This window comes from Lissotriton helveticus, chromosome 2_2, assembly GCF_964261635.1.
Source record: "Lissotriton helveticus chromosome 2_2, aLisHel1.1, whole genome shotgun sequence".
NCBI classification, from domain to species: Eukaryota; Metazoa; Chordata; class Amphibia; order Caudata; family Salamandridae; genus Lissotriton; species Lissotriton helveticus.
In genome coordinates this window covers 467,156,078-467,180,636 of record NC_136060.1, presented here as the reverse complement: position 1 = coordinate 467,180,636, position 24,559 = coordinate 467,156,078, and the positions used below count along the sequence as shown (strand labels likewise).

Genomic DNA, 24,559 nt, shown 5'->3' with positions numbered 1-24,559 from the left:
CCTCATTTCAGTTTCCAGGGTGAATATCCTGCGGTGTACCCTATTTAGGGGAGGTTGTGTAATTGTGGGTAGTTAATGCCTCATTTCAGTTTCCAGGGTGAATATCCTGCGGTATACCCTATTTAGGGGAGGTTGTGTAATTGTGGGTAAAATGCCCCATTTCAGTTCCCAGGGTGACTATTCTGTGGTGCACCCTTCTTAGGGGATGTTGTGTTATTTTATAGGGTTAATACTCTGTGCTGTTTCCAATTTTTGGTGGTTCAGTTTTTCAGGGTCAGTATCTTGGGTGTACCCTATTCAGGGTAGGTTGTGTTATCTTACAGTGGTTAGTACCCTACGTTGTTCCCTATTTTGGTGGTGATTGTTTAAACACCTTTCCATTTTGACATCTTATTTTCAGTGTCAGCATGTCATGTCTTGACCAGGGGAACCTCTGGCTTCTTTACAGAGCTTTGAATTTTTGTTATGGGGCTTACACTCTTCTGATTGTCTAGAGTGAATTTTACCCCTGTTGGTTTTTTTAATTGAGATTGTTGTATTTCTCCTATGAGTATGGGTTTACGCTCATCTTTGTTTACCAGGGTGCCTACCTTGTGGTGTACCCATGTATGGGGAGATTGTGAGTGTGACCTTTCTTTACTACATTAGTCTTTATTCATTTAAACCATGCTGTTTTCCTAAGGGAGGGGGATGAGGCATGTAGTAGTAAAATTCAGCATCTTATTGTATTTCTGCTCTTGTTAATGATACTTCATGTCTAACATTATTGGATTTCTGCATCTCATTCTGTACTTTCATGCAAATGTTTTATTTGAGTTATCTTGCCTATCTTTCTCTCTATTCTGTTGTCATTCCCTAAGGAAAGAGGATGTGTAGTAAATTACTTCTCTACTGTTCTTCATTAAGTAGAATGTACCATGACATCATAGAATGCCTGAGTGTCTCTCTGGCTCACAGTGTCAGTTGGTCAACTCAGGCTGAGCTGCTTAGAGCTTGCTCCTGGTGGGGTTACTTCTGTACTTCCTACTTTCTCCTACTCATCTATCCTTAAAGAAAGCTACAATAAAGGATTATCTAACTATACAACTGGACTATGTATCTTCTTTTACCACAGATAGCTTCCCAAAAAGCTTATCATGGTCCCTGCTGACTCCCTCAATCAGGTACTCCAGCTCCTGTTCGGAAAATTTTATTTTTCTTTTCCTGCCAGTTTCACTGGATCCTGCTGCATCCTGGGACATTCTGGAGTTGGATGTATGTTCTGTTGTGGGGCTGCAGGGTGTGTCTGCTAGAGCTCAGTGCTGTGCCTCCTCCTCTCTCCAGCTCTGTGTTCAGAATGAGTAAGGGAACTGCCTACTTCCTGGTTGTGATATCATCATTGTGCTCAAAATGTGACTTCCCATTTTTGCAATCTCGCTATGTGCGAGATCGCAATTTGCGATTTCGGTAATTGCGAAATTGCAATTTCAACTTGGAAAAACAGGAGATTCTGCGATTTTTATGCGATTTTGCGAAATTCGCATTCGGCGATTGCGGCCGATTGTGAATCGCATTTTTGGGACGCATTTTTGATGCATCCCATTCTGCGAATTCTAATTTGCGATTCCGTATTTTTCACAAATTGGAATTCGCAGAATAGGTGCTTGATGCATCTGGGGGTTCATCAGTTACCCTTCTTTTCCATAGCTCCAAAACACACACACCTATGTCTAATTCTCCGCAACATCCACCAGTCTTGACTTTTTTTTGCAGTTGCGCTTAACAAAACTGAACATTTATAACTGCAGACAAATACATATTTGTGGAAGGTAAAATATAGAAATGCATCCATAAAACAAAATGATCTATGCTGCTTTTCAGTTCGGACCTTCTGACTGCTCACTAGCTAACACAAGGAGAAATGCCATTTCTCTCATGTGCTGCAGTAAAGACCACACCACACACTGACACTGCAGGGATGGCTTTTCAGCTGAGCAGTACCTGACACACACCTCATCTCTCGGGCCAGCTCTGCTGTCTTAAACAGGGCTGCTTGATACTGTTGGCGCCGTCCAATGGCAGGCAGCCTCTCTGGTGTCTCTCGGCCACAGCTCATGTTAGGGCTGCAGTCACAGCCCCTCCACCGCCAGGGGCTAAAGGGCATGAATGGAGGGTTATACTGGTGAAGGCAAAGCTAAAATCTGTCCGGGCTGGTGGAATGATGTCCTGATGTGCTGGAGGGGGGTGGTAGCAGCGAGGGGAAAACCTCCTGCGCCCTAACTCGCCAGCACAACCTCAATGCAAAAGCCACACAGTTGATGGACGGAATGCAGAACAAATCAAAACATTCACCCCCAGTCAAGAGATCTGGGTTAAATCCATCAGTCTTTTGCTCACCATGCCACCCCAGTTTAGACCTGGCCATATGCAAATTAGTCTTGACCCTGTGCCTCATGGGAACAGTCCAACCCGAACTGCCAAGCCAGGTCCTCCCTGGACTAGAAACAAGCATCCTAGGACCGGTTTTGGGGTCTTACCCCTCATCAAGCAGGATAGCTTGAATCCAGTTGCACGGTGAGCCCAGGGTCCACATCCGGGTATACAAGGCGCACTTAGGGTGAGAAAGCAAAAGACAAACAGTTGATGGATGGAATGCAGAACAAATTAAAACATTCACCCTCAACAGCACAGAGCAGCATAAGAGTTGTGTACAACAATAACTGGGCAGGCTGGCAACAAGGGAAAATAAGACCTGCCAAGGTTAATGGTGCCGGTAAAATAGCAGGCCCTGGTACGGTTCCGGAAACATTGTAGCACTCACCCCTCCCAGCCAGGGGCTCGAGCACCCAGCAGCAAAAGCAATCTGAATGCGAGACGGATTGCTTTTGTTATACAGCTCATTCAGCATCCTGCAACGGTCCCAGAGGAGCTATAAAGAGTGACCAATCCAATTTAGTGTGGTGCTGCGGACGCCAGCACTGACATGTGTTAGTCTAACACCTGATGCGTGGTATTTGGCAGGGCTGGTGTCACCCTAGTAAATGTAAATGTGTGTATACTTGTAAAGCGCACTATCACCTGAAAGGTATCTTGGCGCTGTATACCGCTGTGGAACCCTTCCTGGCTTTCCCTGTGAGATGCCCCCTTACTGGGCACCTCCAAGGTGAAGCCAGGCATCCTAGCGCTTTCGGGGCCGTTGTGGAGATTAAGCAAGCTATTGCTCAGAGTTGCAGAGTGGGACCCATGATTTGAGTAGGCACCTAGGCGAGAATTATCGAGTCTGTGGACATTGAGCCCAAGACCATGCCGCGTCGGGAATTGAACCGTGGTCCCGGGACAGACCTCTACCTCAGGGTCTGCCACTCTAATCAGTGAGCCACACTTCTCCAGTATGAACAGGCACGCTGACTCAGAGAGGTACACTTGTTTCTATGCGCTTCCACTGCCTAAGGTGCATCCATTTCATCCAATATCCATCCAAGTTAGTGCATGATTTTCAGAGAGCAGTCCTCGGAAACAAAGAGAGACACCCCGCTCAGGTCTGCCAAGTATCACGCATTAGGCGTGACTCTACCGCATTTCAGTGTGGTGTTCCGCAACACCGCACTGAAATGCATTGTCACGCATTTTACTGCTATCTCTCGGCTGTACCAGCGCTTAAGTATTGGCCATGCCAGGCTGCTAGCATTCGTGCTTTTAACCTGCGCCGGCACTGCTGCTCCCAGCAAACTTGCCAGTACGGGTGATGCAACCAGCAAAGGCAGGCTCAGTCAGTAAATGTTAATCTTGTGCACACATAGGTGCTACAAATGTATCTAATCTTAGGCTGCTCCATTGAAACTCCGGCCGTGGCACCGCACTGGCGCGGCTGAGTCACCCAGAAGAAGCCCACGCCTGACGTCACCTGGCCGAGGTAGTTGCTGTGCCAATGCTTACAATACGTGGGTGGTATAATGGATCCCACGGGCGAGCTGGGCCCTCTCAGGCTCACCCGACCCCCATCAGCACAGTGACCCGGCTAACTTAGACTCGCCGTGGAGAGCCTGCTGCCTGACAGCCTGTAGCGGAGGAGCTGCTAGCCGCTGGCTTTAGTTTTGAGTGGTTCTTAACTAGATAATCCTCCCGCGGCGCCGATCTACCGTAAGTGAATCAATGGCATGATTTGAGCTGGGTGGGCCCGGCTCATAGAGGTGAGGCATGTTTTTCACGTTATTATTTCAACTTCACGTAAGCCCAGACCAAAACTTGTGATTAATCAAGCCCACTGTCAGGCCTTCTTCCCAAAGGCTTTCAAATGAGAAAGAGAACACGATGAACCAGATTATTATCCGAAAGACAGCCCCGCGCACACAGATCTGGTGGTACCTCGCCTTCCTTTTTAAATGCTGGCAAGGCACCCCAGACAGTTATTGCTATGCACTAGTAGTGCAAAAATTCCAGACGAAAATGAGCAGTTTGGTTATTTTTACCGAGCTGCCTCTGCCTCTAAACTTAAGTAGTGTTTTCCACCCTGCATCGCAATTACTGAAGTGCTGACTGCGCCCGACCCCCATATTTTTTTTTGGTGCTTGTTTATATAGCGCAAACTCGACCTGAAGGTTTTGGAGCGCTTTACATGAGCACCGTAATTTCGGTCCCAGGCAGCCGGTCTGACTCAGAGAGCAGATTCTTGTCCTCTGAGGCCAGTCTCCTCTGCAGCAAAACCAGCAGAGCGTTTTGGGCTACTGGCAAAAAATTCTCAAGTTCTCAACAAGTGTTAAACAATTCCAATAACTAACACTGTAAAGGCAATCTATGACACCAACGCAGCACCTGCTTAAATTTCACACGTTTTACTCAATATCGCATTCCCTCAGACTATTTCTTTTTACTAACTGTTATGTTTCTTGAAAAAATATGGAGGCAGCACCAGTCAAATAGTAAATAGCTGAAGCATCTGGTTGTATCAAAAGTTTATTTTATTTTTCTTCTTTTCAAAAGTGCACAAGACAGCCAACGCGTTTCGCTCTCCACCCAGAGAGCTTCGTCAGGGCAAAGAAAATAATGAAATGGATGAAGTATCCCGAAAACTGCGAGAATGTACAACGTCAGGTTCAACTTCAGATTTATCGATATATAATAATGTATTCACCAGTTTGTCCATGTATCCCATAAACGACTAGTAATCGTAAAAAAAGAGAGAATTTCCTGTCCGTGGTTCGATGATGGTGCCCCAATGTTTAGAGGCAGGCCTTACTAAGCTGCCAAGGAGCCTCGTTCTGTAGGCTGAATAAAGACGGTGGTGTCCCCCGTGCAACTCCATATTTTTTCAAGAAACATAACAGTTAGTAAAATGAAATAGTCTGAGGGAATGCGATATTGAGTAAAACGTGTGAAATTTAAGCAGGTGCTGCGTTGGTGTCATAGATTGCCTTTACAGTGTTTCAGCTTCAGCTATTTACTATTTGACTGGTGCTGCCTCCATATTTTTTCAAGTTTGTTATCTGGAAATCCAGTGGGACCGAAACACAGCAGGCCGTGGAGGTTTAACAGCACAGAACTCTAAATACTTTTGGGACTTTTGAAGTTTGAGGTGCTCACTGTATAGTCCGCTGTGTTGGTCAGTGTTTGGTAACTTATATTTCTGTAGATTTTAACAACACTCAGACATGACGTGCTTATGGACAAAGTCCGAGAGATGTTGGAAGAGAAAAAATGAAAGTGTATAAAGAGTGAGAAGCTGCAGAGGACAGTATAAGTGGAAAAACGTGATGGATTTAAGCACTCTGAATACTGTGTTGTATATTTAGGTATAGTAATAGAAAACTCACAGGCACGCAAATAATAATAGTCACTGATTTACTCACGAGGAAGTGCCACTGGAAGTGTCACACAATGAAAAGATAAATATCACATATAAGCAATTATAACAATTGGTAGCTATGTAAAGTTGTGTTTAAGAATCGTGTCTAGGCCCTTTGCAAAATGTTAGAATGAGAACAGAAGGCTGGTATTTTTCTCGGGGGTGAGAGACAGATGCAGAAGGGTTAGGGTTGTGAGGGTAGTTTCAATAACAAGCTGACCCATGCTATAAAATGTGTTTTTTAGACTAGTGTGCGTTCGTGAACAGATCATTCTGAGCAGCAGCAGTGCCTGCCAGCCTGCAGTCACACAGTGTGTCTCTGGTTAGTACCCTTGCATGGCTGTTGCCGTGCAGCAGTTCTAAGATGTTCTTAGAGTTTCTCGTTGCTCAAATGGGTAGAATCTCTAATATTTATATGTGCCCCTCATCTTCATTGCTTGATTTTTGCCCGCAAGATAGTGTCACTCATAGACGTTAAAATGTCACGCATAATTACACTGGAATTATGAAAATGTCCCACATTGCAAACTGAAACCTTGGCAGCTATGCCCGCTCACTGTTTTGGAGTTGTGCCCTCTGAAAACCTTGTTCTACCTCGGAGTAGTATCGGGTTACAGACTTTAGACAGTGGAAAAGTATAAATAAGGCGTCTGTAGGTTGAGCCAGCGCCTGCTCTCCTCGTCCTCAAATAGATCATAAAATCTGTAAATAACAGCTGGGCGCCTCGTGTATCTGGATCAGAGAGTTAAACATTCTAATGAAATCCCACACAATTGAAACTAAAACCTATGCTTTGCAATATCCTGGCTAATGCCAATGTGTGTGTTGTTACCAGGCGCACTTTCCTATTTTGCCACAGGATGAATGGTGCAAGAGGTGACAGGGAAACAAAAGCACACCTTGCTTGGGAGCAAAATGAGGACACCTCAAGTGTTTTGACCTTATCAGTGTCCTCGAGCTGCATGCCTCTGCACCGCGGGCTCAGCGGGGGCAGCAGGCCGAGGAGCTGAGCCCGGCGTGGGCAGCAGCTGCTGCTGCTCCGCGCGCGGGCTCCTGCCGCCTGCGCGCTCTTTCCATTGGTCCTCCTCGCGCGCAGAGAGGGCTGCGCTTCCCGCGCGCCTCCTCCTGGGCTGGGGTCCGCCAGGTCAGGGCTGACTCGGAGCGTGGCAAGCACGGGAAGGCTGGGCAGCAGGGGTGTGTGTGTGCGCGTGCGGTGGGCTGCCACGCGCCACTACAGCTCCGAGGCAGCGCGCGGAGGCGCCCGGCACGCGCGCAGTGTGCTGCTCTGTAACAGCAGCTGCCCTGCGCGCGCGGGGCTCTTCCCAGGGTCCCGGTCGGTCCGCGTGCGCCCACGCGCCTTGCAGTGATCACGTGGCAGGGCTTCTTGGGCGACCCAAGCCGGGGACGACCCGCACCTTCTGCAGCCTGCCAGATGCCCAGGAAAGGATGCTTCTTCCAAGCGGAGTCGTAGAAAGCTGCCCGCGTCCAGTGCCAGGCTGCAGGAGAAGCAGAGGTAACTCGCCCGCGCCCAGCACGCACAGCAAACTACTTCACGTGAGTGACACGGGCATCGGGGTTGTGTTTGGGGTAGTTGCATGGTTTTGTGTGTGCTGCTGCGCAGTTTGCACCGTTTCGCTCTTAACACAGGGAAGCCTCACCACTGTCCAGCCATCAAACGGATGCGTGTGCTTCATTAGAAGGAATTATTTTTCTTACATAGCCTAATCAGGGAATTGCATAACCCGTATATCTGTGATAGGTTAAGGGGCTGAAGGGCAGCACGGTAGAGGGATTTGAACAGGATCACACAATTTGAGCGAGAGTGAAGCCTGGTTTCGAGCTCATTCCTGAAGTCTAGAAGGTAGCAAGTATAACACACTTCAAAGAATGAAGCTAGATCAACACTATACCTATTCACATAGGAATGCCCAGTTTTTGTATGCCTCAGTTCTGGGGGTTAGCCTGAATGCGGGCTTCCTATTTGGCAGATAAGGGGGCCAGGGCACGTGGATATATATATATATATATGTATGTATATCGTTAGAGTCCTACTCATCTAACTTAGTGCCTTGTGACCCCAGACTTCGAGATACTGTCATAATGTTGAAAGAACAGGCACATTAGTGAATTAAGTGCATTATGGTACCTAAAGGAGCTGCAAAGAGCAGCCAACCTCTCCAAGCTCTGTAATATAATTTCCATTCATAGACTGTTCTGCTTTATTATGATAATGTTTAATGTTCCACTTTATCTTCATAAACTTATTTTCCTTCTCCTAGCAATAGTTGAACTTAGATCAAAGGGAGGAGACTAGGCTATACGCAGTGATTGCTATTAAGTCTGGCAGCTGGTGCTGGCAGTTCCAAGTTGCATGGCTGCGATGAGAGATATCCTTTATCTGATGGAATGGCGCTACGCCGTTCCTTCATAATAACCTGTGGCACATTTTGTTGGGGATTAGCTTGGCTGAGCAGCGTGCTGCTCTTTGAATGCTTATATTTTGCTATCTCTGAGAAGGCACATGCTTAGAGAACATGCTGCGACAGGGGAAGAAAGGGTTCCGCTGCCCATGTCTGATTAGCACATCTCTTCTTCGCAGGAGTCTCCACGCAGAGCTGGGTGAGTTGGGCTCCGGTTTTCCATCTCTTTGCCCAGGAAGATGCTGATACAAGTCCATCCAAGCCAATTTTTGGAGAATCACCTCTCGCTGGACAAGCCGGAGCAGCTCAGTGCCACCCCGGAGCTGCTGCCCTCCTCATTCATGACTGAGGCCCCCTCAACCCAGGTGGAGCTGGACTCTGCACTCGCCAACGCCACCAACGCCACCGCCGAGTGTGGCGACGAGAGCCTACTCTACGGTGAGGTGGAGAAGATCATCATCGGAGTCGTGCTGTCCATCCTCACGCTGCTGACCATCGCTGGCAACGGGCTGGTCATCATCTCGGTCTGCATCGTCAAGAAGCTGCGGCAGCCCTCCAACTACTTGGTGGTGTCGCTGGCCGCAGCGGACCTGTCCGTGGCTTTGGCAGTCATGCCCTTTGTTATCATCACCGACCTGGTGGGGGGTGAGTGGCTCTTCGGCAAGGTCTTCTGCAACGTCTTCATAGCCATGGATGTAATGTGCTGCACCGCCTCCATCATGACCCTGTGTGTCATCAGCGTGGACAGGTGAGAGCTCTTTGTGGTCAGCCAGGAAATGGCTGGAGTTGATGACTAGACAGTGATCTGCTACACCAGTCCACTCATTCATTCCTTCATCATTCACAGGCATGTATGACCGAGTATGCAAAGCAGCCCCAATAAGATGAGGCCAGTGACCAGAGGCTGACACAGTAGCTTTAATAAGACTTTTGCTCATTTAGCACAGACTACCCTTCTGGACTGTCTATGCTCTTTGCAAAGTGTGTACCAGAACTGCTAACATCTAACATGCTTGGCACACATTTTATAATCTGCTGATTGGACCAACAGATTGGAAGCTGTTTCCTAAATCTTTGAGGTGAAACCATGAACCCATGCAGTGACACGTGGGAGGAGGGTGTGGGAGCTGGCTGGTAGGGTGAGGAGCACCCTACTGCTGGTAAGATAGAACACTGGAGTGAGTGTTGAAGTTCATACATACATTTGGTTCAATCTGCATATCAACCTTTTCTCTACTTCTCTAGGTAGACAGTATGAGTTTCACTAAGTTCATTTCTTGGCACTTTGTAATGAAGAACGTTGAGAGAATTGTTTCATTGTGTGATTCACAAATGGTTAAAAGTACTGTTGCACTAAACATGAAAAATACAGATTTTGATACCTGGCTTTTGACTAACCTTGAATTTGGGCGGTGCACAAGCTCGATGCTCCAAAGATGTGATATGGTCGGGGTTCCCAGGAGAGTAAAGCAAAGCCATGATCTCTTTCGGGTCAGAGGTGGAGAGGTCGGGATAACAAGGGGTGTTGTAACAAAGAGGCGCAACTCTGTCAATTTCGATTTTTTTTAACAGGTAGGAGGGGAGGAGTTTTCTAAACAACCGAGGCACACTTTTGGCTTCAGGGAAGATAAAAAACGCCCTTCCCAAGACTGCTTGGTCTTGCAGGGCGGGTGGAAGCAGGGGCGTAGGTATCATTAGTGCAGCTGTCGTAAGTGCAGCGGGTGCAGTGGCACCAGGCCGAGCCTCGTGAGAGACCCACTGCATTCCTGCAACCCCACTGGAGGCAAGAGTGTCTGCTGCCCCCAGATAAAGGGGGAAATATGGTGACTTGAGGGGCAGCCTTGGGCCACGTCTGGATGGACCTGAGTGCACTAGACCTCTGAGGCATCGGTTCTTCGCCTTTTTTGTGGGATGCTTTCCCAGGGATATGCCATGTATGACGACCTGGGCACAAATCTTCTCACTTTGGACGGTACAGTTGAAATAAATCTCACTTTTACTTAGCTAAAATGAATACAGCAGGGATACAGATTTGTGCTTTGGCAAATATGAAATGGGGATCTAGACATGTCTCTACCGAAAGATGCAAGGAATATACTACCGGACTTTGATGGTAGTTATGGGAACTTAAACCATCACGTTTCTGCCTATTGTGCCAAAGCACACTCCCGTCATTTTAGACGCTCCACACCTCAACTTGAACACTCTTACTTTTTACTGAAACACCCATTCGCCTTCTGTTTTATCTCTAAACTCTCACTTCCTCACCCGTTTACCCGTGCCTCAACATTCTTTAACATTTAATATTTACTTTTATCCATTGTTAATCCAAGGCTGAAAGACATACTATAAATACATTTTATGAGAATAATTTCTTTCCATGTAGCTGTCAGCCACAGTTTTGCAATTAAGAGGTCTCGCTACTCTCCAAATCCATGGTACTCCTTTTATCAACGTAAAAATGAGTCATCCAGTATTCGAACCTGTGAGGTGCGGATAACACCCAGCTCTCAGCAGCACGCCTTTATCCCACTGAGCTGTCACATCCACTCGAATCAGAGATGCATTTGAGAGAGCGCAAACTGATATAAATGTATGAGTACATCACACTTACCTATAGTAAGCACAAGTCATGATGAGAAATGCCATGAGTGCTAATAGTATCTGAAATTATATTCTAAATGTATAGCTAATATAGAGATTTAAGTAGAAGTGGAACTAATACAGAAATGTGTGACATTATATGATTTTATTAGACGTGATTATTTTGAATCTATGTCGTGTAGCTGTTAACATATAAGATGGTCTGTGGTAAAACGCAGAACGTGGTAGGCCTCAGGGCCAGAGTTGGAGCTAAAAGGGAAGGTGTTTCTTTTCACGACACAGATTGTTTAACGTTTTTGGTCATTGCATTAATGGGCCATGATTTAGAGTAATGTTTTCTAAATAATAGAATAAGAGTTTTTACATGCTTTAATTAAATGAAGAAATTGAATGCTATAATCATAATGTGAAATATTGTAGGCCTGAAATGTTTTAGCATTGATTTACACGTACATGTCTGGGCTGAGAAATGTTGCAAGCCCTTTTAGAAGTCTATGAGAGTTGGGTTCTTGGCGGCAGATATCTGTCTGCAACAGGAAAGGGGGGATCCAATTATAAGTGAATGAATAGAGGTCTGTTCAGTAGACGGCCCAGACATGGAGGAGGGTTCTGGAATGTTTAAGGGGTATCAGCGGGCCGGAGAAGAGACTGAGAAGCAAGGTCAACTCTAACGTCTGAGGCCCAATACAAAGCATCATGGAAAAAGCCTGAAGTTGCACCACGTGAGAGGCGTTTCGCAAGGGGCGTCTCAAATGTTGTTGACTGTTTTGTATTAGGGACAGCACCCCTGGGTGGAGTTAGAGCAGAGACCTGAGGACCCTTTAGAGAGCGGATGGGTAGGCAGTGAGGGGTCATGACTGGAGAACTTTAGGTTTTCACCAAGAGACTTAGAGTGGGTGACTTCCCTTGGGGGTCATTCATTGCTGACACCTTTGTTAGGTTGGGATTTGGTTAAGTAGGGATACCATCTAGAACAGGGTAGGGACGCCTAACCTGTGTTTGTTTTCCTCCAACCTAAATGAAGGAGAGATATGCGTCTATGCTGATAGCTTTGCTATTTTTAGAACTTGTGTTAGTGATTTCTGTTGCTCGTCTGAGGGCTTTTCGAGAGCACATGTATGTAATTGGACCTGTGTATCTCGTGAATCTCATTCTGAGATGCTTGTATTTGCAGCTCATTATATCTTTACAATAAACTTTTGAAACCTAGAAGTTGTCCGTGATCTTTAAGAGTAGAGTCCTTTATTGGGTGAACTAATTTGCAGATAGGTGTACTGTTTCCTTCCAAGACAGGCAATAAAGGTTCAGTCGACCAGATCGAGGTTTGGATCAATAGATATAAGGTATCGATCAAAATCTCGCCCTTTCAGTTGGTAGCTATAGAGGATGGTTGCCTTCTTGAGGACGGTGACCTAGGCCAGGTTAGCTTACCCCAAGGCCCCTAGAAATCGATGATCGGAAGAACAGCCCGCAGATGAAGATCCGGATGACGTGAGACAGAAAAAGCAGCAGTATCAGAGAGAGTGAGTATAAAGGGTTATGCGTGTTAGATTGCGGTGTTTTGTATTGTATCTATGTTGTAATGTCTGGCGGAGTTGAATGTCTGTAGAGTGACTGTGGAACAGGTTGTGAGCGCGCGCAACCGGTGGAAATCTTAAGTTCAAAGAGAGCTTAAGTGGTTCGGGTGTATCGGACACCCAGAGTAATTGTCAACTAGTGTGAAGGGGGTCATGAGGTACCATTGATCACCCGAGAGACCGAGATAGGGGGAACGTAAGAGTGAGTGCGTGAGTAACGGACGCTGGTCGGAAGTTACTGTGTGTGTAAGTAACCTATCAGAAAGACGATAGACATCTCGTCAGTTGTGTTGACAATTACAGATAGACTGTGGACGTACAGTCGAGAGAAGTGACCGCTTGGTCGGAAGTAGTCATTTTTCAGTGTATGAATGGGACGCATGCATAACCGGGAGACGAGTTGAGAAAGGAGGGGTGCTGCTGCGAAGCGGAGAAAAGAGACGTCAGGTGGTGTCGCGCAGTGATTGGCTGACCGGAGAAAGACCGCGCTGTGATAGGCCAGCTAGCGAACACGTCATACAGGGTCGCGACGTGATTGGCCAACAGGAGAAAGACCGCGCTGTGATAGGCCAAGCTAGCAAAGCCGCGACAGGATTGGTGGATTGTCATCAGGAAGTAAACAGAGTAGCGAGGCTGGATTTTGTGCGCATAATTATGAAGTGTTTTAAATGGTTGAAAGCGCTGTTTAAGAAAGAGAGGAGAGGATCGTATGAAGGGGAAGAAGCCCCGCCGGAGGGTACGCCAGCTCGTTATATGGCAGTAAATGTTGGGTTGCATACGATCCTTTGGATATCAGAGTGGAGTAAGATTACTGAAGGAAACGAGGAACTGACGTTCCCGAAGTACGGGACGTTCAGATTAGAGGTGTTACATCGATTGAAATCAGTCATGACCTCAAAGAGACCCTTGCCTAGACCAACCCAGTTTGAAGCCCTTGAAGCATGGCTTAGGGCAGCGCATGAAAGGAATATGAACAGACGGCAAGAAAGGGTGAAACGCTCGGTAAGGGCAGTACAGGATGCCAGGTGGGATGCGGATGCTAAAAGATGGAGAGTGCATAATTTGGAAATAAATAAACTGTACCCAGTGTTAGAGGCGCCAGTAAATAAAAGCCCCCTAGAAGAAGATGATGAGAGCGAAACAGAGGATAGCTTGATAAACAGATTACTGACAGACAGGCCACCCCCGTATAATAGAGCAGGGGGAGAGGTCGAGAATACTGAAGGAGAAAAGGGGGGCAATGCAGGAGAGCATAGACCGCTTCCCAGTTCACAGTGGGATCCTGAGCCAAAGAAAGAGTTGTTCCAGCCTAGTCAGGTGCAACAGGTAGTCGGTAGGTTTGTGGTACAAAGAGCGCCGGAAACGGAAAGCGCCACATCCTACCCATTGCCAGATGCACTACAGGTACCTGTTACCATAGGTCCTATAATATCGATATATGACCAAGAGAGAGCAAAAGGGGAAGAACGGAAGCGGAAAGACAGAGAAAGAGCAGAGCAGGCAAGGAGGAACGATACCACTAATTCCCCAAGTCAGATGCCGAGACCCAGAGAGTGGAGCACCCCGATGCACACAGCAGGGGACCCAGGAGGAGATCCTGGGGGCCCTAGATGGCCAATGGATCTGAGGGGATCTGGACGAAAATCCTTTCAAGAGCTAAATGAGTACATGAAGCAGTGGGATGAGGCAGTGAAGGCTCAAAAGTGCATCAATGCTGCAGAAGCAGAAAGGGAAAGTCAGGACAGCAGAGCACGAACTCACTGCGGGGCTGGGGAGAGTAGCCCGGAGTGGGACTGTAGAGGGAGTAGGGGAGTCACCCATTGGGCCCGGAATGGAGGTAGAACAGACCTGGAAAACGGGGGCCCCGGGAGTGAAGGGGTGGCGTGCCCAATACTCAGTGAAGGGGAGAGGAGAGCGCAAGAGTACAGGAACAGCTTTAAGTGTCCACACTGTGTGCCTGCCACCAGAGAACAGAATGGGAGTTGTGAGAGGTCGCACCATAGTCCCTGTGATGACAGAAATGAGCGCAGCCCAGGGAATATGGGGAACCAGGAAGGATCGTATCGGATACTGAGCGATACGAGGCAAAGGGAGTGTAGCGACCAGAGGGAAAATAACAGAGAGATGTGCGGTGAGAGGAGAGAAGAAGACGAGAGTAGGCAGAGAGAGAGTAGGGATAAAAGGCCCGTGTTCCATCACCTTCCAAGATTGGATGGCCGAGCATGGGACCTGGAGAGATGGGAGCAAGGGAGGCCACCCATTAATTCTCCTGAGCCCAAACGCAGAGCTCGAAGTTGGGATGGGAGGGAGACCAGTGAGCCTCCTTCGAAAGACATATTGCGAGCTGAGATAAAAGCCAAGAGACTTGATGTCTCCAGCTTAAGGTCAGATCTGGATGACATGGTAGATGGTACCCTGCCTTTAGAAAGAATGGAAATGTATGAACAGGATGAAATACTGTATATGGCAAAGGACATCACACGAAAGGCGAGAGCAGTCCATGAGAAGTTAGTCGAACTAGCAGGCAAATATATGGTGGACTTGTCAAGAACCAAAGCATTACAGGGTAACCACAGGCTACATTACTCAGATCGAGACCTAGATGAGAGGAGAACGATTGGGCTGAAAACACACATAAGGGAACTGATTACTGGAATAAGGACATGGAGGGCACTAGATAAATGGGAAGAGAGGTGGTCCAAGAAAGGGACCGGCAGAAGAAGCATGATTGGTATAACACCAGGACAGCAGGGAATAGAAGCTTACCCTTTGCGTGAAGTTGCCAATGGGAGCTATGTACATGTCCCTTGGAGTAGGGGAGATTTAGCTGCTTTTACCACATCTTTCCCCAAGTTACGAGAGAGCCCCGTGGAGTGGTACAAGCAGGTCGAGAGGTTTGTAAAGATCTCAAAAGTCCTATGGATAGATCTGAACACGCTGTTTGACATTGTAGTACCAGGAGATCTGTGGACAGCATGCAAGGTTAGCGCTGAGTGGCCCACAACGGAGCCAGAGAGAGATGCTAGGACTAATGGGCCGTCCGAGATCGTGATGGCAAAATTCGAGAGAGTGATGACTTGGCTGAAAGAGAAGGTGCCAATGCAAGACATAGATTGGGTCAGAATAGACAGAACGAGACAAGAACCCAAAGAGACAGTCCATGAATATTACGAGAGATTGCTGAAGGCGTTTAAACAGTATAGCGGCTTGGATGTAATGGATCCAAAGGACATAGGGCAATTCGTGTCCAAGTTCGTCCTGGGACTGAGACCGGATATTAGTTTAATGATTCAGCAACACTCGATTTGTTGGCAAAGTAGACCCCTAGATGAAATACTGAGATATGCTAGGTACTGCTGTGATGAGGTAGACTCCAAGGCTAAGAAACTAAAAGAGAAGCTGATGGTGGTACAATTGCAGGCAGCAGGAAAGGGGGGACCGCAACAACAGCAGCAAGGGACAGGTACAGGAGGTAAGAAGCAGTACAGTCAGAACAAGGGTAATGAGGAGAGTACTACCTTCAGACCCAGAGTAGACATAGCTACCTTGAAGAAAACGACTAGGTGTCACCAGTGCAACGAGTTGGGGCATTGGAAACGCGAGTGCCCTTACAATGTAGAGATAGGAGAGCAAGAGATAGAGGAGGAAGAGGTCCAGAGCGCACCTATGAGAGGGGCGACGCCATACCAAGGAAAGGTGCTCAAAGGGGGGGCTCCTCCCCGAGCCCAGTTCCCGCAACCTCCTCGAGTAGGGAGTATGGGTAAGACCTATAGACAGATGCCCCTGTTTGTGGAAGGTGAAGAATGCTATTATGTGGACCCATTAACCGGACAGAGAGTGGAAAGAGAAGACTGCACCCTTGGGGCAGCCTTAGAGGTAGATCAGAGGGGACCCTATGTGGAAGCAGAAGTAGCAGGGTGCCCTACGACATTTCTGGTGGACACAGGAGCCACTAGATCCACGATCAGATCAGCTGCAGTTCCAGACCTGCCCATGTCTGGAGAGACCATACAGGTGGTAGGGGTCGCAAACAGGAGAATAACCAGCCAATTGACAGAACCGGTACAGGTGAAAATAGGGAAGTACAGCGATGAGCACCAATTTGTGGTTTGCGATTCAAGCCCTGTGTGTCTGCTAGGAAGAGACCTGTTGTGCAAATTGAATTGTACTATATATTGTACACCCCAGGGAGTGGAGGTATTGACTAATGATGATGATGCAGATTTCAAAGTTGCAAACTCAAGAATATGTGTGGAGCTGTACCCTACTTTGACAGTAGACGAGCTTCCCTGGGATTTGAGAGAGACAGTGGCATCAGAGGTATGGGATTTCACTGGGGAAGAGATTGGATTAGTCAAAGGGGTGGACCCAGTGAAAATTGTAGTGAAACCGCATGCTGAGTTCCCAAGAACACCCCAGTATAAATTGACTCCAGAAACGATTGCAGGCATAAAACCCGTGATCGAGTCCATGATTAAACAGGGAATACTGAAAGAAATCGTGGGTAGTCCATGTAACTCCCCGATTATGGGTCTGCAGAAACCAAATGGGAAATTTCGGATAGTGCAGGACCTTCGAAAGATTAATAACATAGTCGTTTCATGTTGTCCAGTGGTACCGAATCCATCAGTGATACTGTTTCAGATTCCATTCCAAGCTGAGTGGTTCACTGTGATAGATCTTTGTCAGGCTTTCTTTTCGATCCCGTTGGACGAAGATAGCCATTTTCTTTTCGCATTTAAGCTGGAAAATCGCGTCCTAACATGGTGTCGTATCCCTCAGGGGTATACAGAGAGTCCATCGATCTTTAACCAGCTTCTGAAGAAAAATCTTGAAAGTCTAGTGCTGCCCCAGAAGTCAGTTCTGGTCCAGTACATAGACGACCTCCTTGTGGCGTCAGAAACAGAAGAAGCTTGCAGGGAAGATTCCATTGCTTTGTTAAATCACCTAGCTGCCAATGGGCACAAGGTGTCCCCGGGAAAATTGCAGTACTGCCTGACAGAAGTGCAGTACTTGGGACACAGAATTGAGAAAGGCAAACGGAAGGTGTCACCAGACAGGATAGAGGCGATCATGAAAATGAACGCGCCTCAGACACAGAGAGAGGTCAGGATGTTCCTAGGGATGGTGGGTTATTGCCGACAGTGGATCGTGAACTTTTCACTGAAAGCAAAGCCCTTGCAAAAACTGACGCACAAAGAGGTGAGTGATCCGGTACCATGGGACAAAGACTGTTTGATGGCGTTCCTACAGTTGCGAGAGGACCTGTGTCGTGCTCCGGCATTGGGAATGCCTGATTACAATAAACAATTCTTTCTTTACTGTTGTGAGAGAGAGGGTTGTGCGTTGTCTGTGTTGGTCCAAATCCATGGGAATGCCCGTAGACCAGTTGCTTATTTCTCGGCTACTTTAGACCCAGTAGCCGCAGCGTTGCCCGGATGTCTCAAATCCGTTGCTGCAACGGGTGTCAGCATTGAGAGATGTGAAAATATTGTTATGGGGCACCCGTTAGAGGTGTGCGTGCCACATTCTGTTGAACTGTTGATGACCAGGACCAAAACACAGCATCTGACCAATAGCAGGCTCACGCGCTATGAGCAAGTTATTCTTGCTGCAGAGAACGTGACCCTCAAGAGATGCTCTGTTTTGAACCCTGCTACCTTAATGCCACTTCCAAATGATATTGATGATGATGATGAATATACAGACCATGACTGTCTCGATGTGACTGAACTATGCACCAAACCCAGACCCGACATCGTAGATGAGCCACTGACGGACCCAGATGAAGTTTTCTTTGTCGATGGCTCATGTGTAAGAGACGAAGTTGGGCAGTTGAGAGCAGCTTATGCTGTTTGTACAATTGAAGGAGTTGTGGAAGCAGGGTGCCTGGAAGGAGTACACTCCGCTCAGGTAGCCGAGATTATTGCCCTAACACGTGCTTGCTTAGCAGGCAATCAAATTCGAGTCACCATCTACACCGACAGCCAATACGGGTTTGGGGTAGTTCATGATTACGGGCAGTTATGGTCTCAAAGAGGGTTCATGACTTCTTCAGGCTCTCCCATTCGCAATGGAGAGTTTGTGCGCTTGTTGTTAGAAGCATTGCAATGTCCAGCAAGTATCGCAGTTGTAAAGTGCATCGCACATACCAAAAATGAGGACTTTGTTTCGAAAGGCAATAGATATGCTGATGAAGTTGCGCGGTATTGCGCAGAACAAGGTTACTCTTTCACAGAGGTGGATGTGGGTGGAATAAATGTGAGAACTGAATTAGCCATGATACTGGAAACTGTTGATACTTGGGATGAATTGTCAACCATGCAAGAAAATGCTCCTGATTCAGAAAAGGAAACATGGGTAAAGGCAGGATGTGTAGTGGGTGAGACTCATTTTTGGGTCTCAGCAGACGGCAGAGCAGTGTTGCCCAACGAGATGGTGAGTCCAATGGCTAGACTCATACATGGTCCCGTACACTTAGGGAGAGATGCTATGCTGAGAGTGTTTAGACAGACTTGGTACAATCCTAAGTTTAGAATAGCAGCAGAAGCAGTGTGCCAGCGTTGTGTGACCTGCCAGCAGCTGAATGTAGGGAAAAGAACACCAGTTGCACTAAGTCACATAGGAAGGTCTGGAGGTCCATTCAACAGAATGCAGATAGATTTCATTGAAATGCCAAGATGCAACCGCCTCCGCTATGTCTTGGTGGTTGTTTGTGTGTTCTCCAGATGGGTTGAGGCATACCCTACACGTAGGTGCGACACCCTCACAGTGGCTAAGTTACTGCTTAGAGAACTTATCCCTCGGTTCGGGGTGCCGGCCTTTTTGGAATCAGATAGGGGAACACATTTTAACAGCGAGCTTGTGAAGATGATTTGTGTTGCACTGAATATAGACCAAAAACTCCATTGCAGTTACCGACCAGAAGCCTCAGGAATTGTGGAACAAATTAATGGCACGATCAAGTCCAGAATAGCGAAAGTTTGCTCCTCAACGACCCTGAATTGGCCTGACGCCCTGCCATTAGTACTCATGAGCCTTCGTAGTACCCCAGACAGAAGAACAGGGTTGTCACCACATGAGGTGTTAATGGGGAGAGCAATGAGACTGCCATCTATTCCAGCTACTGCACTGTTAAATATCACAGATGATATGATCCTGGACTATTGTAAGGGGCTGTCTGACGCCATGCGTTCTGTGTCCCTTCAGGTGCAGGCTGCAGAGGTTCCAGCGTGCCAGGGCCCTTGCCATGACCTGTATCCTGGGGACTGGGTCCTGGTGAAGAAACATGTGAGAAGAAGCTGCTTGGATATTCGTTGGCGTGGGCCCTACCAGGTCATCCTGATCACAAGTACAGCTGTAAAGGTGGGAGGCCTGCCCAACTGGATACACGCGTCGCATACGAAAAGGGTTCCAGCACCTCTGGAAACAGCTCCTCTCTCGGATGGACGTCCAGCTGAGGACCAAGAAGCCATAGAGGGGGCTAGCCAAGCTGTAGAGGTGCCAGTGGAAGCAGGGAACGAGTCTGACCAAGCTGAGGACGGTCAGTACAACAGCGAAACAGAAGACGCTACAGAAGGAGAAGACAGCTGGGAGTACGAGTCTGACCCTGACAGGTCTGAAAGAGAGCGAGAACAGACCAGAAGGAGAAGGAGTAGAAGGGCACGTGGAGAAGCAAATTGGCCGCAAAGAAGAAGTTCTAGCCTGAGGTCAACTCCAGAAGCAACCCTTCCTCCGATATCAGAAGACTCAGACCCAGAAGAAGGTGCTCAGGGCGCTGAAGCACCAGACCGAAGAAGGTCAAGAAGAGTGCGTGTGCCTAACAGAAGATACTCCACACCTGAGTGGACATATCTGGCGACAAATGTCTGTGAAACCGGAGACAGGGAGGATCCGAGCGGTGGTGGTGTCCAGTTCTGAGCCCATTATCACCGTGGAAATACAACTGTTGGTACCCGGTGTCGAACAAGAAGGGTCACTAACATTCGTGCTCCCCAGACCTCCCCGCCTCAGCAAGTTAAAACACATGTTTCTTACAGAATTGAAATTCCCCGACTTTGGTACCACGATAACAGCACATGAAGAGCATACTCTTCGCATGGAAATATTGAACTATGCTATTGAAGCTGCAACCACAAATCTAATAGTCGATTGTTAAAGGACTTTGTAAATAAAGCAAGCAGAAGAAAAGAAGATTACCTAGCGCCCAGGAAGCAGAGAATTTTAGGGAACCCCTTGAGTGGATGGAGAAGGGCTAGGGTTGTCTTTTTGAACTGTGAAAGGACTTTTTTTGCGAAAAAGGCTGTCAGCCTCCAGCTGTGTGGATTCTAAAGACAAAAAAGGATTGAAAGAGACTGTAAAGGAACGAGAGGAAAAGAACTTTTTGCAAAGAGAAAGGGAAAAGCTAGATTGTCTGACGAAATGGAGGCCGGCACCCCGAACCGCAGAGCTAAATGTATAATAGGTACACTAATAGTAGGAGTGATAATATTAATAGCTTTAGTGGTAACAATTTCTTATGTAAAGGGACATGAGGAAGAGGTAAAGGTAACTGATGCGAATTCTGTAGTAACACTTACACCCACTGTTGCAGGTGAGAAAAGGGAAAACACTCAAGAGAAAGCGTTATTGGCTGCAGAAGCCCGCAGGTTACATGTAGACGAGTCCCAAGGAGACTTTAGGTCAAATGCTTATGCTAAACTTTTGTATGAATACGTGGATGCCATGGAGGTTAAGGATTGCTACGTCTGCATGCAGTTGCCTGCGTCTGTAGATGAAGGAATTCGATATCATCACCTCCCTCTGACATATGGCATTACATGTAGCTTATTGCTTAGTATATTTTATGAGAGAGATAGTTTTGAATACTATTTCTCCAATTATGATTCTGTGTTGCCAGAAGTCCCGAATTATAAGCAGATGAATAAATGGGATTACTGGAAGAGTGAAGACAGATTGGCCAAGTTCTTCATTCCTTGGATTACCTTAGATACTTCACATGCCCGTAGAAATAATCTGACATGCAAGGTGTCAGAAGTCGAGAAAAAGTTCATAGGGCAGGTGGATGATCGTTACAGGAGACAAAAGATTTTGAAAAAATCAGGACAAGGGAAATTAGATTGGACCGAGGAAGAGAAGTCACATAAGAGAAAGGGTAGTAGTGGTCCAATAGCTTTAGATAAAGCGCAGAAAGGAAAGTTATGTCTTCACCGAGCCAAAACGTATTATGAAAATGTATACGTGGGTGAAGTTGACTGTGAACATGCTTTTAATTTAGAGTACTACACTAAGGATTTCCTGAAGGGAATGCAAGTAATTCCAAATGTGTATTTTGTATGTGGAAGAAATGCTTACGTGAGACTACCTGACAACTGGTATGGATCATGTTACTTGGCAATTGTCTTCCCCAAAATATATCATGCACAAGACTTATTGATCATTGAGGGCCAGACATCATCGAGGGGAAGGAGAGATTTAGGCGATGCAGAAATGGTTGGAGATGTCTTTGGAGCTATGTTCCCTCTTTTGGGAATAATCCTTAATGATGTTAAAATTAGACGACTGGCAACAGTTGTCGACAGGTTGTCTGCCAGCACTGCTCAGTCCTTAATGCTGGTAGAAGGAGAGATGCAATCGATAAGGGCTATGGTTCTTCAAAATCGGCTTGCATTAGATGTCTTATTAGCAAAAGAGGGCGGAGTCTGTAAGGCTTTGAAGGTTCAGGAATGTTGCACTTACATTCCAGACCTTTCAAAACCCCTTGAGAAAGTTATTAAGAACATAACTAATATACACAAAGAGATCGAAGACTTGAGTAGAGAAAATGTCTGGGAAAAGGTGGGCCACGGAATGAGTACAGTTGGAGGGTGGTTTTCCACCTTAGGCAAAAGCTTTATTTGGTATATCCTAAAGCCTATCATCATAATATTGATCTGTGGGATAATATTGTGGGGATTGGTGAGGGTATTCAAATGGTACAGAGCAAGAAGGTCAGAAAGGGCCCAAAGAGAACAGTTGCAGAGATTGGCTGCCATACAAGATAATCAGTACAGGAGCCTGAGAGCTCTGGAAGCACAGAGAATGCCAGCAATAACTGCAGTTTAAATGTTAGTGATGACCCCGAGAGGTCATCAAAGGGGGGAACTGAGAGAGCGCAAACTGATATAAATGTATGAGTACATCACACTTACCTATAGTAAGCACAAGTCATGATGAGAAATGCCATGAGTGCTAATAGTATCTGAAATTATATTCTAAATGTATAGCTAATATAGAGATTTAAGTAGAAGTGGAACTAATACAGAAATGTGTGACATTATATGATTTTATTAGACGTGATTATTTTGAATCTATGTCGTGTAGCTGTTAACATATAAGATGGTCTGTGGTAAAACGCAGAACGTGGTAGGCCTCAGGGCCAGAGTTGGAGCTAAAAGGGAAGGTGTTTCTTTTCACGACACAGATTGTTTAACGTTTTTGGTCATTGCATTAATGGGCCATGATTTAGAGTAATGTTTTCTAAATAATAGAATAAGAGTTTTTACATGCTTTAATTAAATGAAGAAATTGAATGCTATAATCATAATGTGAAATATTGTAGGCCTGAAATGTTTTAGCATTGATTTACACGTACATGTCTGGGCTGAGAAATGTTGCAAGCCCTTTTAGAAGTCTATGAGAGTTGGGTTCTTGGCGGCAGATATCTGTCTGCAACAGGAAAGGGGGGATCCAATTATAAGTGAATGAATAGAGGTCTGTTCAGTAGACGGCCCAGACATGGAGGAGGGTTCTGGAATGTTTAAGGGGTATCAGCGGGCCGGAGAAGAGACTGAGAAGCAAGGTCAACTCTAACGTCTGAGGCCCAATACAAAGCATCATGGAAAAAGCCTGAAGTTGCACCACGTGAGAGGCGTTTCGCAAGGGGCGTCTCAAATGTTGTTGACTGTTTTGTATTAGGGACAGCACCCCTGGGTGGAGTTAGAGCAGAGACCTGAGGACCCTTTAGAGAGCGGATGGGTAGGCAGTGAGGGGTCATGACTGGAGAACTTTAGGTTTTCACCAAGAGACTTAGAGTGGGTGACTTCCCTTGGGGGTCATTCATTGCTGACACCTTTGTTAGGTTGGGATTTGGTTAAGTAGGGATACCATCTAGAACAGGGTAGGGACGCCTAACCTGTGTTTGTTTTCCTCCAACCTAAATGAAGGAGAGATATGCGTCTATGCTGATAGCTTTGCTATTTTTAGAACTTGTGTTAGTGATTTCTGTTGCTCGTCTGAGGGCTTTTCGAGAGCACATGTATGTAATTGGACCTGTGTATCTCGTGAATCTCATTCTGAGATGCTTGTATTTGCAGCTCATTATATCTTTACAATAAACTTTTGAAACCTAGAAGTTGTCCGTGATCTTTAAGAGTAGAGTCCTTTATTGGGTGAACTAATTTGCAGATAGGTGTACTGTTTCCTTCCAAGACAGGCAATAAAGGTTCAGTCGACCAGATCGAGGTTTGGATCAATAGATATAAGGTATCGATCAAAATCTCGCCCTTTCACATTCGTCGTCAGAATCCCTTACCGCTGCTAGGCAGAGCTGGCTTTAGCCTTGGTGGCGCCTCTCAGGCCCCAGTGACAGCCTCCTCCCCGGATTCCCTCGCTGCATCTCATCTCTCTCTCGAGCCCCTCTCTCGTTTGATATCTTTCATAGCGCCACTCTTTCCAGTGTTGGGTATCACAGCACTTTACATCACACATACAATGAATGAATGTGTAAATCCATGCATAGGAAATGTTGCAGAAGACCATGAGGGTCACAAGGACTAGGAGACATACCTCACCAATATTTGTAGGCATTGCATGTCAAGAGTGCTCCACCTGGAGAAACACATTTTGGGACAGATTTACAAAGTTTTAAACCAAGCACCCTGCAGTAACCAAAGCTGCTGTACTCTGTTGTGTGAAAAGCCAAGAGCACAACGGGGTCCTCTCTACCAAGACACAGCACTGTGGCTCTTCCCCTAGTGAGGGCTTATCCTCGGCTGTCTTGTGCCCAGGCATGCACCCCTGCAGCATGGCGCAAGGGGTTGTACGGATGTCAAGGGTAGATTTTGTAGTGGAAGAGTTCCCTTCAGTTTTGTACTGGA

The 24,559-nt window shown here is 46.7% G+C and overlaps 1 protein-coding gene across 1 annotated transcript in view; it reads left to right on the top strand.

The window, feature by feature from the left end:
* Positions 1-8,480: 8,480 nt before the first annotated feature.
* The window catches only part of LOC144821541 (5-hydroxytryptamine receptor 7-like), a 250,535-nt gene continuing 234,456 nt past the window's right edge, over positions 8,481-24,559 (top strand). The window contains exon 1 of the mRNA XM_078678712.1: positions 8,481-8,989. Within this exon, the coding sequence (XP_078534838.1) occupies positions 8,481-8,989 (509 nt within the window). The remainder of the gene's footprint in view (positions 8,990-24,559) is intronic.